The sequence below is a fragment of the Tribolium madens genome, unplaced genomic scaffold, assembly GCF_015345945.1.
Source record: "Tribolium madens isolate multiple individuals breed KSU strain unplaced genomic scaffold, Tmad_KSU_1.1 Scaffold_2;HRSCAF=44;Tcas5.2_LGX, whole genome shotgun sequence".
NCBI lineage: Eukaryota > Metazoa > Arthropoda > Insecta > Coleoptera > Tenebrionidae > Tribolium > Tribolium madens.
In genome coordinates, this window is record NW_025400995.1 from 240,137 (window position 1) to 254,858 (window position 14,722).

At 34.1% G+C, this 14,722-nt stretch overlaps 3 protein-coding genes across 10 annotated transcripts; 2 read left to right on the plus strand and 1 right to left on the minus strand.

Annotated features, from left to right (window-relative positions):
* Window positions 1-311: 311 nt before the first annotated feature.
* Window positions 312-4,967, plus strand: LOC123006388 (synapse-associated protein of 47 kDa). Of its 6 annotated transcripts, none has more exons than XM_044400825.1 (8): window positions 312-654; window positions 744-962; window positions 1,964-2,043; window positions 2,097-2,218; window positions 2,270-2,547; window positions 2,599-2,729; window positions 2,825-2,941; window positions 3,916-4,967. In XM_044400825.1, the coding sequence occupies exons 1-8, from the start codon at window positions 527-529 to the stop codon at window positions 4,056-4,058; spliced, it is 1,218 nt and encodes a 405-aa protein (XP_044256760.1). In that variant the 5' UTR covers window positions 312-526; the 3' UTR covers window positions 4,059-4,967. The 6 variants fall into 6 exon arrangements, with proteins under 6 accessions (XP_044256760.1, XP_044256761.1, XP_044256764.1 ...); XM_044400826.1 differs by having other exon boundaries at window positions 3,919-4,967; XM_044400829.1 differs by having other exon boundaries at window positions 3,048-4,055.
* A 199-nt stretch (window positions 4,968-5,166) lies between these two features.
* Window positions 5,167-7,945, minus strand: LOC123006387 (exostosin-1). Its single transcript, XM_044400824.1, has 4 exons — window positions 6,771-7,945; window positions 6,598-6,717; window positions 6,306-6,551; window positions 5,167-6,255 (listed from the first exon to the last, which is right to left on the minus strand). The coding sequence occupies exons 1-4, from the start codon at window positions 7,839-7,841 to the stop codon at window positions 5,533-5,535; spliced, it is 2,160 nt and encodes a 719-aa protein (XP_044256759.1). The 5' UTR covers window positions 7,842-7,945; the 3' UTR covers window positions 5,167-5,532.
* A 2,286-nt stretch (window positions 7,946-10,231) lies between these two features.
* Window positions 10,232-14,670, plus strand: LOC123006368 (SRSF protein kinase 1-like). Of its 3 annotated transcripts, none has more exons than XM_044400798.1 (6): window positions 10,232-10,817; window positions 13,011-13,229; window positions 13,281-13,563; window positions 13,615-13,777; window positions 13,830-14,050; window positions 14,108-14,670. In XM_044400798.1, exons 2-6 carry the CDS (start codon window positions 13,036-13,038, stop codon window positions 14,567-14,569), a joined length of 1,323 nt encoding a protein of 440 aa, XP_044256733.1. In that variant the 5' UTR covers window positions 10,232-10,817; window positions 13,011-13,035; the 3' UTR covers window positions 14,570-14,670. The 3 variants fall into 3 exon arrangements, with proteins under 3 accessions (XP_044256733.1, XP_044256731.1, XP_044256732.1); XM_044400796.1 differs by lacking the exon at window positions 10,232-10,817 and adding an exon at window positions 12,229-12,617 and having other exon boundaries at window positions 12,673-13,229; XM_044400797.1 differs by lacking the exon at window positions 10,232-10,817 and having other exon boundaries at window positions 12,229-13,229.
* Window positions 14,671-14,722: the final 52 nt, after the last annotated feature.

A 14,722-nucleotide genomic window follows, 5' to 3' on the forward strand; every position in this document is an offset into this window, starting at 1 on the left:
GAACTTCTTAGCTTTAAAGTTGTCGTTATACAACAGTCATTTAATTTAATTACCTAATTAATAAATTTAAAGAAAAAAAGTACAGCGTGTAGGTCCTAGATGTCACTTTGTTTGTTGTTCCGGTACCCCGCTCAAATCTCTTATTTATAAAGAATGTATAGAAAAAAGTGATTAAAGAAGATTAAAACTGTTTTGCGCACTATCAATAGGCTTTTCCATTAATTTGAAGTGAAAAATCAGTACTTTTGACATTCGACCTTTTGATTTGATACGCGGCGCCGTTTATGAAGGAATGCGTGCGCATCGAAAGGGCAATCGGGAAAGCGATGGTTGCCGATAGGAAAAGCCCGAAGTGAAAAGTGAGTAAGAATAAGAATATCAAATATACATCGTAAAAGAGTTTCGGGTCTTAAAAACCGTTCAATCGAAGAAAATATGTGTTCGTTTGCGCTTTAATCAGTTGAAAGAAGACTCCAGTGGTCCATTGTTCAATCGCTGCATCTAGTAGACACCAAAGAGAGCGAAAATGTTCACGGGGCTTACAAACCAGGTCACCTCTTGGATGGGTTCTGCCAAAGGAGAGCAGGAGGAAAAAGTGCCCACTCCAACTGAAGAAGGCGATGTGGTCATTAATCAAGAGAAGAAAGATGCAAGGTGAGGTACTCGTTTTTAACGCGATTGGTATATCGATCACTATATGCTATGCTAATTATTCCGATGTGATAACTTGACTTTCTTCCCAGCCCCACGAAGCCCATTGGGGGTAGCAAACTCGATATGTTGACCAATGTTAAGTCGCAGATTGAGGGGATTGGGGGCTGGTTGGGTTCGAGCATTCCCAAGTTGAGGAAAGGAGAAGAAGGTGCAGAAGAACAACCCTCTGCTGAAGAAGGCGACACACCAGCGTCTGCAGAGACCACTAAAGGCTCGCCCCAACATAAGGACGATGACGACAACTCGAGGTATTCCACATTTCATAACCATTTTACAAATTATTCAAAATTTACAAAACCCGCTTTCATCATCAGGAAAAAAAAACTGAAAAACCACCACAAAAAACTAGTTCACTAACAAAATATATGTTAAAATATTGGTACAAGTATTAACATAAAAATTCATGACACTTAAGTACGTCAAATTTTTGCCATTTTTTATCAATTATTATATCTTGTGCATTCCTTAAAACCGTTTTTTAATGTTCAATTTTACTACCCTTCTAGTGACTGTTCTTTATCAAGTTTTTTAAATTTTTTGCATTATTATTACATTTCTTTCTTGAGGATCTACAATTTCACAACTGAGGCAATTAAAACAAAAACACTTATTTTTCTTTTTTTTTTCGGAAAATAAGAGAAATTAAAATTTTCACCGTAGTTTTTTTATACATCATATACTTTTTTATATCCAGGTACAAATTTTCCAATAATTAATACATACAACAATGGAAATACGATTCAGAATTTATGAAAACACAATTTGATCAACTTTTGGAATTCATATGATGTTAATTAGCGTATTTAATAATATTATTTCGAGAACTCTTATTAAAAGACTTATACAAATAAGATAAATTTAGAAATAACAACAAAAAATGTTTATTTGTTAAAAAATTGATATTAGCAAATAAATGGCAAATGAATGATTTTAATGAAAAAAATACAAGTAAGGAATACTCTTTAGAATGTGTTATCCTGTTTCGTGAAATTATCATAAAAGCATGTAATTTTCGATTTTTTCATCTTTCACAATGTAAAAATAAAAAATTTCTAGTCAACCATTGGAGGGATTGTCAAAGAAGTGAGTAATTGATTATTTTTTCATTTAAACGATTATTTTGACATTTATTTGTTAATTACGGTTTTTCAAACATTTTTTGCTATTATTTCGTAATAAATAATGTAAAACATGAAATGGTGTAAGTTATTTCTGTGTTTTTTCCTACCTATTATTTTTTTTTGAATAGTGCCACTGGAGGCGCCGATTCTGGACCACAATCAATTGCTGAATCACCAACTGAAGAAAAGGAAGGTCAATTCGGGAACGGTAACACTTCCATTAATATTTTTCCTCCAATCTGACTGAATTTTTTATAACAGTTCAAAGCAAAGCTTTGGCCGGGGCAAAATCTTTTGGTTCTTTCTTGTACTCGGCTGTGAATAAAGCAGGCAAGACCGTGAGCGAAGCGAGTGCGAAAATTAAAGAAACTGTAGAAAAAAATGTATGTCTTTCTACTTGTGTTGTCTTAGTATTGTAAATGTTTTTTTTTTAGAGTCTCCTTGGGGAATTTAATAAGGAACAAGAGGCGTTTATGAAGGGCCAGGCTAGTAACACTGCAACTGCTCTTCCGCCTTGGGTTGGTTGTTCCAATGAAGAGGCACTTAAAGAAGAGTGCCTCAGTCTTTCAACCGACAAAAAAAATTTCCTTCGTAGTCCCCCTGCTGGAATTGACTTCCAGTTTGACTATGAGGTGTCTTACCCCGTTGCTATGGCTATAATGGAAAAGGACCCTAATTTGGAGAAGATGCGATACGAACTTGTGCCTAAAGTGTAAGTTAACAAACTCGACAATATTGATTATCTAAATTATTTTGTTTTTAGAATAAATGAAGAGAATTTTTGGAGGAATTATTTCTACCGTGTTAGTCTAATTTGTCAGGCGAATGAATTGTCATCCATGTCTCGTGATGGCGACAGTCAGTCACAACCTATTACTTCTGATCAACCTATAGGTGAGATTTGCTATTAAATTTTTTTAGCTTTCGTTGCTTGAAATAGTAGAAGTAGTTGTTTTATTTTGAGTTTTATTTATTTTATTGGGAGGTAGCTAGTTCAGATGACGAGATGGAGGAGTTTGTGTCAGATAGTTTGCAGGCTAGCAGTGAAGATTTTGTTGAAGTTGCTGAACGCATGATGAAAACTGTTATTGTACCACAACCAAAGGGTAAGATAGTGTTTGCTTTTGTTGTAGTTTTTCACTGAATTTATATCGACTTAATTTTATACCAATATCAAAGCTGTGGTTAGTTTCCTGTTTGATTTTGTCGCAGCTTAAGAAGAACGGCGTCAACTGTAGCTTCCATTATCCATCTATACTGTAACTCCTTTTTTCTTATTTCTCCTTTGAATCCAGTCTTTTCCAAATTTGTTTTTATGAGTTGATATATGTTTTGTTAAACAATTACATACTTAACGTATTAAAAAAGTCGTTTTTTATTGACATTGTACATTTGGAAATGGTCTAAATTTGAATCTGTTATGTACCGCATGATCCTTTGGTTGTCCGTGATCAACAAAAGTTCGATTCCAAATGTCAAATTAAAATCTACTTAAAGAGCCGACTTGTGTTAATCACAGCCACAGCCAACTGAACTGAGCTACAGTTATCTGATCATACGGTTGTAATTAATTTAGATGGGCATATATGCAATAAATTTTAGCATATTTGCGCGCAATTTGTGGAACATTATTCTCCAAAAAAGAAAAAAAAAAAACAAAAAAAAAACCACAATATGTTGGCTAGACTGTGTCACTTGAGTAATTTTTGTTGACAAATTTTAAATCTCTTGTAAATGTGGTGTATTTTGGCAATGTAATTGTCGGTATTAATATATGTGTCTTCCTAAAATTACGGTCAAGGACACAGTTTGAGTTGCTTACTAAAGACAATACTGGAAAGGTGTTTTAACTAGAAAAAATGCTGTATGAAGATCGATAAGAATACACTTTATTACTGTTAGTTACGTTTAAAGAGGTTCAAAATTTTAATGGTGTGGACCCACCAGTTGCTCAGATTTGACACTTTAGAAACAGGAAACTAACACTCTGAGCATCTGGTTTATTGCTCAAACAGTAACACAACATTATTTTTGTGTTTTTATTTTGTGCCTATCCTTATCCCCAATGTTTTTCACATAGAAGAATGGGAACGAGAGTTGGTGGCAGAACTACACGACTATGAAGTAGTTGCCGAACAAGAACCCAACAATAAGAGGGATATTTGGGAGCAGGAAATTGAAGAAATCGAAGAAATGCTAAAGGATGGAACGGATCTAAAGTAAGAGCAGTATTCCCTATTATTTTTGGGCTTCTATTCATATCGGATTGACTGATTTACATTCCGTTAAACTTAAATTGTCTAGTCATTACATCGTCACAGTTGGGTTAACTCAGTAGACAGAAATGTTTTCAAATATTTATGTGTCCCAACTTTGATTAATAAGTGTATTATTTTATGTAATTTTGTGATATTTACTCTTGGGGGGGGGGGTCCTACACCTGAAATATCTTGCAAAATACAATAATTATTATCACATTAATAAATGTAATAAAATTGTGTGCATTTGCTATGGAGGCTGTTTCAAATCATTCTTTTAGCATTAGGTACTTGTGTAAATAATCATTCAAACACTCTATTTGTAGCTGTTGTTATTTATTTATATTATTATTCATGTCAGCTTCTTACAAAAATTACATCACAAAATTCTGTGAAGTAATATTGTCAACATGTAAGAGAATGACATGACTTCTCTAAATATATAAGTACATATTTTAATAATAAATAAAATATTTTTTGTTAATGACTCTTTTGCTGCTTTAGAAGCGAATTTTAAAAATTGACTGTTATCTAATTTTCGAAGTGACGATTTAATTTTGTTCAGTGTTGCAAATGGTTTATATTTTTTTATTGTTTAATTTGTTTCAAATATTAATGTCATAGTACTAAAATGTAGCTTATGTGTATTAGGCATATTTATCCTGTATTCTAATTGTTATACATCATAAAATTGTTAAATAAATGTAGCAACTGTGCCCAGTACGACGGAATTCTTCATTGCTTAGTCCACCTCAGAGTAAAATAAAAAAATGTATATTTCAAGTCGATATTGTAATCAGATTATATAACCAAGCAAAAATGCAACAGATGTGAATACTGTATAGACAAGTACTTATAATAAATCAATAATAATGTTGGACTTGTTAATATGCACCCATTTAGAATTTTGCTTGTTGTGTTTGCATTCGTTTCAAAATTACACCACTTGTTTTTAATAAATAATTATTCACAACAAAGTATGTATTTATTTCAGCCGTAGAAACAAGAGATAATTTTTATTTAGAACGAGATTTTGAACAAAATAGAACTTTTTCCGCAGAGAAACACGGTAGTAGTTTTAATATTTTTATTTGTGGAATATATTTTTTTGTAACTGATCGAATTTTACAAAGTCACGATGTATAAAATGAATCATTTGATTATAAAATATTAACTGATAAAAACAATATTTAGTTTTAACTACAGTATATAACCCTATACCTTAAGATATTGTTTTTTATATAAAAACGTATTTGTAAAAATATAAAAGAAGTTTTAAGTTTCAGCACTGATAATAGGATATGCATTGAAATTTGATCAAGATAAAAATAAAACATTGCACGTAAAAACATGAAGATACATGGATATAAAGTATACGTTTCCGAATATCGGGAAAGTACAGAATTAAGCAATCGTTAAAAAGACAACAAAAACGTGGACTAACTGCCCACCAATTCAATTTTTCTGTACTTTTTCCTTTTATTAGCAACAGTATCTTTAAATAACACTGGATCCAATCGCAGATTGGATCGAAGTAATGGCATATAACCAAACACTGCAGCAAAGGTATTCAGGCAAGTCTGTCTTTGGATAAAATGATCAGGATCATTCCACGGCGACCAACTTCCGATAGTCGGTTGTTCTTTGTACTGTTTCCGTTGCGTCACTTTGATAGGCGGCCGTCGCGTCACATGACTGACCAAAAAATTCATCAAAATGTCCTCGCAATTCTGGCTCTGCTCCACAGTCTTGTGCAAGAGCGGACTCAACCATTCTGTATACAAAACATTGTAATAACGATGATAGAAAGCTGCCCCTGTTAAAACAATAGAATAATCATTTGTCCATTTTGAGGTGTAGCCCCATGTTGATTTCGAGTCGTCCCAATAATGGGACCTTGCAGGGTATCCCACGACCCGATCCGGGAATTTCTTCCAAACGATGTAAGCAAAATCCACTTCGTCAGTTGTAAGAACAGAATCTTCGTCTAGTGATAGCACAGCTGCCGTGTCGATTTGGGGGTGTGGATAAAACCGCTGTGAAATGCTGGGCTTCGTAGGCTCACCTTCAGGTTGAATCACGTGCAAACTGATATTGTGGGGTAATAAAGGCCAGCGCGACTTGCTGGGGGGACGCTTATCATTCGACCACACTACGATTATCTACGATTTGATCAATTACTTGAATTAATAAAATTCAAATAAAAAATTACTTTTGAGACATATTTACTTCGAGCGATATTAGTAACAAGCCTGTATAGGGGGGCTGATGGTGTTAGCGGCAGTCCTAGTTGGCAATAAATAATAGCAGTGAAGCCATCAACATCACTATATTCTATCTGGAATGGAAAACTTTTCGGGTGATCCGAAAAACTTGGCAACGTAACTAAAGCCCCAGGTAGTGTATTCCAAACAGTGGCATCTCTAAATGGTTCATAAGGTAAACGCTCACGTATGATCTTAAAAAAAACACATTAAAGACAATATTAACGAGAAAAAACGTACTTCTAACGTTGTGTAGACAATTTTTTCAATTGACGAAAAATACCTATCCCACAAAACTTGTGTTTGTTGACGTAATTGTAGAATTTTTGATGGTGATAATGAACGTACTACGTAAGGTACCTAGAATTGTCAATGACTCTTATTTTGAATACTGATGAATGAATTGATTTTACTTGAAGGAGTAGTCTTTCATCGGCCCATATAGCAGCTTTACTCCAATCAATTTTTTGAGCAAATGGCAAAGCCCAACCATTTGACAATAAGACTGGTATACAACCAGCTTGTAAAGCTTCTAAAAATCTAAACGACCCCAATCGCCTCCCTCTAGGAACCAAACAAAACGTGGAATTTTGTAGTAAGACTTCATAGTCGTATTTGTCATATTCTTTGTTATCTTGGTCACAGCGTTCGTCTTTCATATCCTTCCAGCTTTTGCCATGGCGGCATGTCGTGACCATAATCATATCTTTTCTGTTGTGTAAGTGATACAAGGAATTTCTTGTATCTGAGCCAATTCCATGCACATATCTTTTTCCTTTAAAAGCCAGTAAGTAGTTCTTTTGTAGGGGCAAACTGTTGGCTAGTACTGATCCAGCTTCGCCCCCTTTCTCAGGGTGGACTTTGTGAAATAAGGGAATGCTAATGTCAAAGCCTGTCCTCATGTGACTCTCTGACATGCTCGCTTTTGCGAGAATGGCCATTCCGTAATCGAAATCAAGATTGTTTTCGGTGTAGTTAGGCCAAGTGCCTGAGTACAAGTTGAAAATGACGTGATTGAGGCCATTGTTCCAATGTGGCAAATGCTGCAAACGCGACTGCATGTTCCTGACATAGTCAGCACTGAGGCGGTCTCTGTCAAGAGTGTCTATGCTTAGAACAAATAAGCAAGCTAGTCTAGGGTCGGCAGTGTAATATCGCGATTCCATTAAAACATTGAGCAGTTTTTGGTAGGACGGACTAGGCGTACTATTATCATTAGGAGGATACACGTACACTCGAAAACCTCGTTGACATCTACCGAAATCAAAACAGTTTTCCATGCTACACAATTTATTGTTACTGATTGGCGAAATTTCACGCTGCCTTTGGATACTTCCTGTATAAACTTGATCTAAATTAACAAACACAGGCAAATGATCGTCCATTATAATCTTGCTGCTTTTCAAGCGGTAACCACCAAAATACCAATACGCTAGAAACGCACATGACACGAATAAGAGTAAATAGCGCTTTTTTGCTTGCATTTTAACTAACAAGTTTCGTTTATATCACATATTTTACAAAATATACAAATTTTATCAACTGTGTCAATCTCATTTTATTTTTTTTGGATCTACTGCGCGGGCGAGAATTCACGCTCACGAGAATTCCTCTAGTATTACCAACCTTTGGTTATTTCCACTAGATTTCTCTAGAAGTTGATCAAAAAACTGCTTGTGGTCTTTATTACAAATTTGTTAAACATCAGAAACTTAACTTGGCTTAAAAACAAATAATAATAAATTACTTGTGGTAGCAAAAATTGCTCGTGGCCACAAAAAATTGAAAAAAAACACAATTGTGGTTAGGGGCGTCAGTACCCATCTAGATAATAAATTGACCCTTTGTGTAAATTAAATTTCTGTTTTTATTTTTATATTGTTTGAATGAATAAATTATATGCAGTTAAAAAAAATTAAAGCTTACTTGTGTGCTAATCAATTAACTTATTGCCCCCCCTCAAGAAAATTTTAAATGACGCCCTTGATTGTGGTTTTTGTTAAAAAGTTGTTAAGCATCAGAAACTTAACTTGACTTAAAAACAAAAATAATAAATTGCTTGTGGTAACAAAAATGAAACGAAAATTGCTCGTGGCCACAAAATATTAAACAAAAAAACACAATTGTGGTCAAGGGCGTCATTACCCATCTAGATAATAAATTAACCTTTTGTGTTAATTAAATTACTGTTTTTATTTTTATATTGTTTGAATGAATAAATTATATACTCTATTTATTAATTTTAAAAGCTTACTCGTATGCTAATAAATTAACTTTATTGCCCCCCCCTCCCCCCTCCCCCCCCTTCAAGAAAATTTCAAATGACGCCTTTGATTGTGGTTCTTGTTAAGCATCAGAAGCTTAGGTTTAAAAAAAATTAAATTGCTTGTGGTAACAAAAAATTAAGCCAGAAACCGCCATGATAAAGCATATGTGAGTAAAAAAACGCCATAAATAACTAAATTTACAAATTTGTGTATAATTAATTGCATATACCAAATAAAGCACAAACCTACAAAAAATAAAAAAATACGAATAGATATCTCTTTCCTATAAGCGGCTTCTTGTGCGGAGATTCATACAATTTTAATTTGTACGAGATAACGACGTAAATTATTAAAAAAATATTAAAATAATAAAAACTGTCGATCTCACGGTTACGACCGTGTAAAATAAAATCGAGCTGCCATTTAGTCTTCAAATATGCAACCAGTAGTGTACAGCTAAATGTTTTTGTTTCATTACCACGTACTTACCCACTTCAATAATAAGTAATATACATAAAAAAATAATAATTTTATCAGTAAATGCAGAATACAAAATAACCCCAAGAAAAACTTGTTAGTTAAAGTAATGAACTTCAAAACCATAATCAAAAGAACTTTTGGTCTAAATAAACAAAAATTAACAATTTTTTTTTTCAAATAAAAATGTTTCTCTGTGATTTTTTTGTAATGCTTTTAATTTCTCAATTTTTGTATTTTTGTTAATTTATTTTGTAATTTGGACAAAAAAGCTTTTCAATTTTTTTTTATAAATTTTGCACATCTCCCATTAAGAGACACCTCTCCACAACGGACAATTTAAGATTCATCGGTGTCCGTTCTTGAGAGGTTTTACTGTATAACAATTTGTTGACAAATTCTCCAAAAATTTGAATTGTAAAATCTCCCGTAAAAAATTATTAACCAATCCGGCACCTCCACTATTTGTTACGTAAACCGCTATTATAAAAACCCAAAATTAATAAAAAAAAACACTAAAATAATATATGGTAAGGTTGCTGTGACGTTTTCATCAGCTTGTATCAAGCAATTACTCAATCTTATTTTCTTTTATAATTAAATAATTAAACAAATTTAAGCTCCACATTTGTTATTTCAAACTGTTTTAAATAAATTGCTATTTGGTATCAACTAACCCGGCGCCTCCACCATAATGTTGCATAAAACCACTTAAAATACTATATTTTGACGTATCTTAGAAACAAGTTAAACATTGCAGGTTAATTTGGTAATCATATTATTATGTCACAAGTTTTATTGTCTATTTATTTCAATTACAGTTTTTTATCAACATTGATATCATTGAGGTATTTGGTCGAAATTGATGTGGGTGTAGACCGATGTTATAAAATTGCGTTGGATAGTCGATGCGAAAAAAGGGCGGTGTTCGCATATCGGGTAAGAAAGTGTGGTCCTGGTAATCGGGTTAAAAAATCGGGATTTGCAGAGGGTGAAGACAGTTGTGGTTTCAGTAAAGTAATCAGTTTAATTTCCGTATTTCGGGTCGATTATCGAACGGTTTCTCCAGGTCGCACATGCGCTTGTGTCGGCTCCCAGCCGAATGATTAGTGAAGTACTGGAAGCCGTAATCCCCATGTCGCGGGCCGATACATATCACCAGCAAATCCGCCTCTACCATTATGAGTGAATCGCATGAGGTCCCGTCAGGTGTGAGCAAGTTCTGTGCAAAAGAACCCTTCGTGAGTTCGCGCTCCCTTCAGGCTTCAACCTGGCTCCAGAGGTGCCCCACAGTTTTCAGACGACATCTCGAGCTAGTGGGCTTTCAAGGTCGAACAGCGGCGGCGAGGAGAAAACCCATTCCGAAATTCACTCCTCACTGGACACCATCCACCTCAGGTCTCGGCCTGTATCGCTGGTGGACGAAGGACGACTATTCCTCACTTATGGTAAAAAGAACGCCTTCAAAAACGAATGCAAAGACTACGAGTCCTACTCCTCACGGCACTATTCGCATCTTGACGAACACGCGTGGAGATACAAACACCAAATTCCGTCCGAACATTATCAACCTAGAGATTATGGAGAGTGTGATGAGTTCAGAACTCGACATCAATTCCGTGAACTTGAAACTAATCGCCTTGACTACCTTTCGTTGTCTCTATCGCCACCGACGAGGCAAAAAGAATCCTTCTATGCTCACGAATCTTCCTCTTTGTAAGTTAATATTGACAATAAATGCATTGCACACCCACATCAATATGACGTAAACAATGCAACAAAATATGACAATCGATTGCCCCACACACGGCCAAAAGGTCCCCTATAGCGTATAGCACTATAGCTATTTATATTATTAACATAAAACAGTAATGAAGCTATATGTAAATATTGTAATAATGTAATAGTGGTTAGAGAGTAAATGCTCAATAATAAGTAAATATTTTTTGAGATATACCTACTATTCTAGTCTATATGTGAAATAAATTTACTTTAAAAAATATCAGCTGAAAATTAAAAAGAAATTGTACGTACCAATGTTTTGCAGTAAGACACTATAACTAAAACCTTAAACGTGTAAAACTACCGTGCGATCAAAAAAAAATAAATTAGAGTAGGCGGTGATTAAAGATTTTTGACATCAAATGACAGAGGAAACTTTGACAAGTTTTGAGTAAAATAATTCACTTTAGAACAGAAAATTGTTATTGCTGTACAAGACGAAAACGGTGAATGGTCATTTTCACTTTCATGTGGAAAATTTCCAGCCCAAATTCCCAGCCAATGTGTTGCCAACTGTAGAATTTAATCGACGCCTACTCTAATTTATTTATTTTTTTGATCGGTAGTAAAACATTTTCATTACAAAATTCTTTGTTTTGTTGGCAGGCAACAAATAAATAAAAAAAACATTTGAGGTTACATTCACTTCAAAAATGTTTTGAAATAATTTTGATAATTCAACTATTATTTTACCCATTCTGTTCGTACACCCCATTAATTAATTGCAAACTAATAACAAACAAAATGACTCAAAAATATTGACACTGCTGTCACACCAAAAATGTTAAAAAATAACAGTCCCACCAACCACCATCAGCTAACTTCACATGTATGTATAATATTAATTAATTTGAAATTCTTTATTATGCAAATCAAATAAATAAACAGAGCCATTCATTACGTTATTTATTTATTTTTATTTCAACCAAAAAGTTAGAAACAACAAAGTATAATTTTTCTACCATCGTTATACAGAGTGTTTGTGGATTGCGAGCAAATATTAACACCCTGTATAGAAAGTTGTGGGTCAAACCAAAATTATATATTTAAAATGTATTATTGATAAAATTGGCACACCGTTATCTAAATTTAGATTTTTGTATATATTTATGTCGAAATAATGCCAGGTCAGTTTCTAGTATTGACGCACATATTTTTGCTTTTTTTATTATGGTGCCAAAAATTATAATTTGGCAAAAAATAAAAAACAATAATTCATAAACATAAATATTCCATATAAAAATGAATAATTTGATTAATTTTTTTATTGCTAAATTGGCAACCTGTTTTGATTACGTCATTAATGTCAATCAAAAGCGCCCCCGCCCTCAATTTTTGCACCCTAAAGTTGAAAAAACTAGGTTACGCAGTCAGTGTGTGTTCCAAGTGATAAAAATAAATAATCAGCCCTTAAGAAAAATATAAAATACCGCGTTAATACCTCTTTCAGATATTGGGAAGGTTTCAAGTATTTTTCTGTGACCCGTCCGGTTGTTTGTGCGAGTTTGGTTCCGCACTATAATAAAATCACTTTGAAATTTAACCAAAAAAACCGTTACGATTTAAAGTGTAACTGAATTTCGAGAAAGGGTTGATTTGACTTAAGTCAAAATCAAGTAATCAAGTGTCGTTTGTGATAATGTCAAAATAAGTGGTGCAGCGAATTTTGTGACAGATTCAGAGCTTAAATAATTCAACTGCCAAATCTATTGCCTAAAAATAAAACCCAGATCGGTACAATTTTAATTTTGTGCGTTTGCCAAACACCGGTGACGTAATTATTTTTAAGTTTAAGGAATTGAATTGAAATCCCTGACGGCAAACCGCGAAATTTCAATTCAAAATGGAACAACACCTTGTATGTTATGCGAATGAGACGATTCGAAGTGGATTAAATTTACGTTATGAAAATGACTCCGCAAACTGGCGTATCATAACTCTATGTGTGGCAATGCTTAATCATATCTTGTTACCAGTTCTGTTTTTCATCAGTTATAAAGTTACGAATTTATTCAAAGACGACGGAGATGATGCTTCAAGCATGGATCAAAGCGAAATCGAACAAATATTACTACTAGTGCCACTTATTCGACGATACATTTCATATTCTTGCCCTCCATTTTATAGCACACCATCGAAAAATGTAGAAGACATGAATGAAGATGACTTAAACCAGATTGTCGCAAGTGAAAATAACTGCAGTTCGTCCCAAGAAGACCCCACAAGTTACAATATCGGGGGCTATATGCCCATTTCCGAAGGAGATATCCTAGACAACAAATACGAAGTTTGTCGAAAATTGGGCTACGGGCAGTTTTCAACAGTTTGGCTTTGTCAAAATAAAATGTACGTATTTAAATTGATATTATTCTTTTATTCACTTTTTTTGATTTTCAGAAATAACGACTTTGTGGCTATTAAAATGTCGAAATCCCAGTCAAAGTTAAGAGCGTTAGCCCAAGATGAAATAAAATTGTTAGATTGTACGAATTTGGCAAATCCTGGTCATAACGGTTTTAAGAATATAGTACAAATGTTTGACTTTTTTTCTTGTCAAAGTATTAATGGCAATCACACTGCCATTGTCTTAGAAGTGATGGGACCATCATTACTACATTTAATAAAACAAAGCGAATATAGAGGCATACAACTTCCTGGAGTTCGAAGAATAATAAAACAAGTAAAAAAAACACACACAAATTGTGTAACAATAATAATTGTGAAATTTAAGGTTCTTCAAGGTCTACAATATTTACACGAAGAATGCGGCATAATCCATACTGACTTAAAACCGGAAAATATCTTAATTAAAGCCAAAGAACCGTATATTCGTCAAATGGTAAATACTGCGAAAAGATTCAGTGAATTAGGAATAGTTCCTCCGAAAACATACGGTACTTATTTAACTTAACTAATTACGAGTTATTGACTTAAGTGATGTTTCAGTTACCTCAAATCGTTGGCCTGATGTCCAGCCTTATTGTAAAGACCTCGAGGAATATGAAAGAGTCCAACTTTTGCGTACACGGTCTTATCCCCAAGATCCGTTTCTATCAGAAATTGTTAGTTTCCGAAGGAAACATGCTGAGCCTAAACTGAAGGGACCAATGTGGATCGACGCAAATATTGAAGTCAAGATTGGCGATATGGGAAATGCAACCTGGGTTGTAAGTTATACTTAGTAACATTGTCAAGATACAAAATGTATTTTTCTTTTATTTTAGAATAATAAGTATAATTCGACCATTCAAACTCGGCAATACCGCGCATTAGAAGTGATCTTGGATGCGGGTTACGACTGTCCCGCCGATGTTTGGTCGGTTGGTTGTCTCGCGTTCGAATTGGCGACAGGAGAATTCTTGTTCTATCCTAAAATGTATAATAACTTCTCTTTGGATGTGGACCACATTACTTTAATATGGGAAGTCCTCGGCGGCATTCCCACATATATAACCAAGAGGGGTACCAAATCCGATACGTTTTTTTCTAACGGTAAATTGAGACACATTGAAGAAAGTCAGCTGAAGATTTGGAAAATTGAAGATGTTCTTGTTGATAAGTACAAATGGAAACGTCTCGATGCGATACCGTTTGCCAGCTTTATTGAATATTTAATCGAACCTGATCCAAGTTTGAGATATACTGCTTCAGCAGCACTCAGCTGCGAATGGATTAATGAACAATGATTTATTCCAATCATGTATCTTTACTGTTAGAAGACTGATCATTTTCGTTCGAATTTTGTTGTATTCTGTCATTTGTAATAAAAGTTCAAAAATACTGCCTTTTTAACGCTTTCAATACACCGATAGGCGGATCCGCCATTTTTCCTATCCAAT

Coding starts and splice junctions, on each gene's coding strand:
- LOC123006388 (XM_044400825.1), top strand. CDS start 527: ATGTTCACGGGGCTTACAAACCAGGTCACCTCTTGGATGGGTTCTGCC. Junction 655..743: donor CAAGAGAAGAAAGATGCAAG/GTGAGGTACTCG, acceptor CTTTCTTCCCAG/CCCCACGAAGCCCATTGGGG. Junction 2,942..3,915: donor TATTGTACCACAACCAAAGG/GTAAGATAGTGT, acceptor TTTTTCACATAG/AAGAATGGGAACGAGAGTTG.
- LOC123006387 (XM_044400824.1), bottom strand. CDS start 7,841: ATGCAAGCAAAAAAGCGCTATTTACTCTTATTCGTGTCATGTGCGTTT. Junction 6,718..6,770: donor ATGAAAGACTACTCCTTCAA/GTAAAATCAATT, acceptor TGACAATTCTAG/GTACCTTACGTAGTACGTTC. Junction 6,552..6,597: donor TTGTCTACACAACGTTAGAA/GTACGTTTTTTC, acceptor GTTTTTTTTAAG/ATCATACGTGAGCGTTTACC.
- LOC123006368 (XM_044400797.1), top strand. CDS start 12,727: ATGGAACAACACCTTGTATGTTATGCGAATGAGACGATTCGAAGTGGA. Junction 13,230..13,280: donor TGGCTTTGTCAAAATAAAAT/GTACGTATTTAA, acceptor TTTGATTTTCAG/AAATAACGACTTTGTGGCTA. Junction 13,564..13,614: donor TTCGAAGAATAATAAAACAA/GTAAAAAAAACA, acceptor GTGAAATTTAAG/GTTCTTCAAGGTCTACAATA.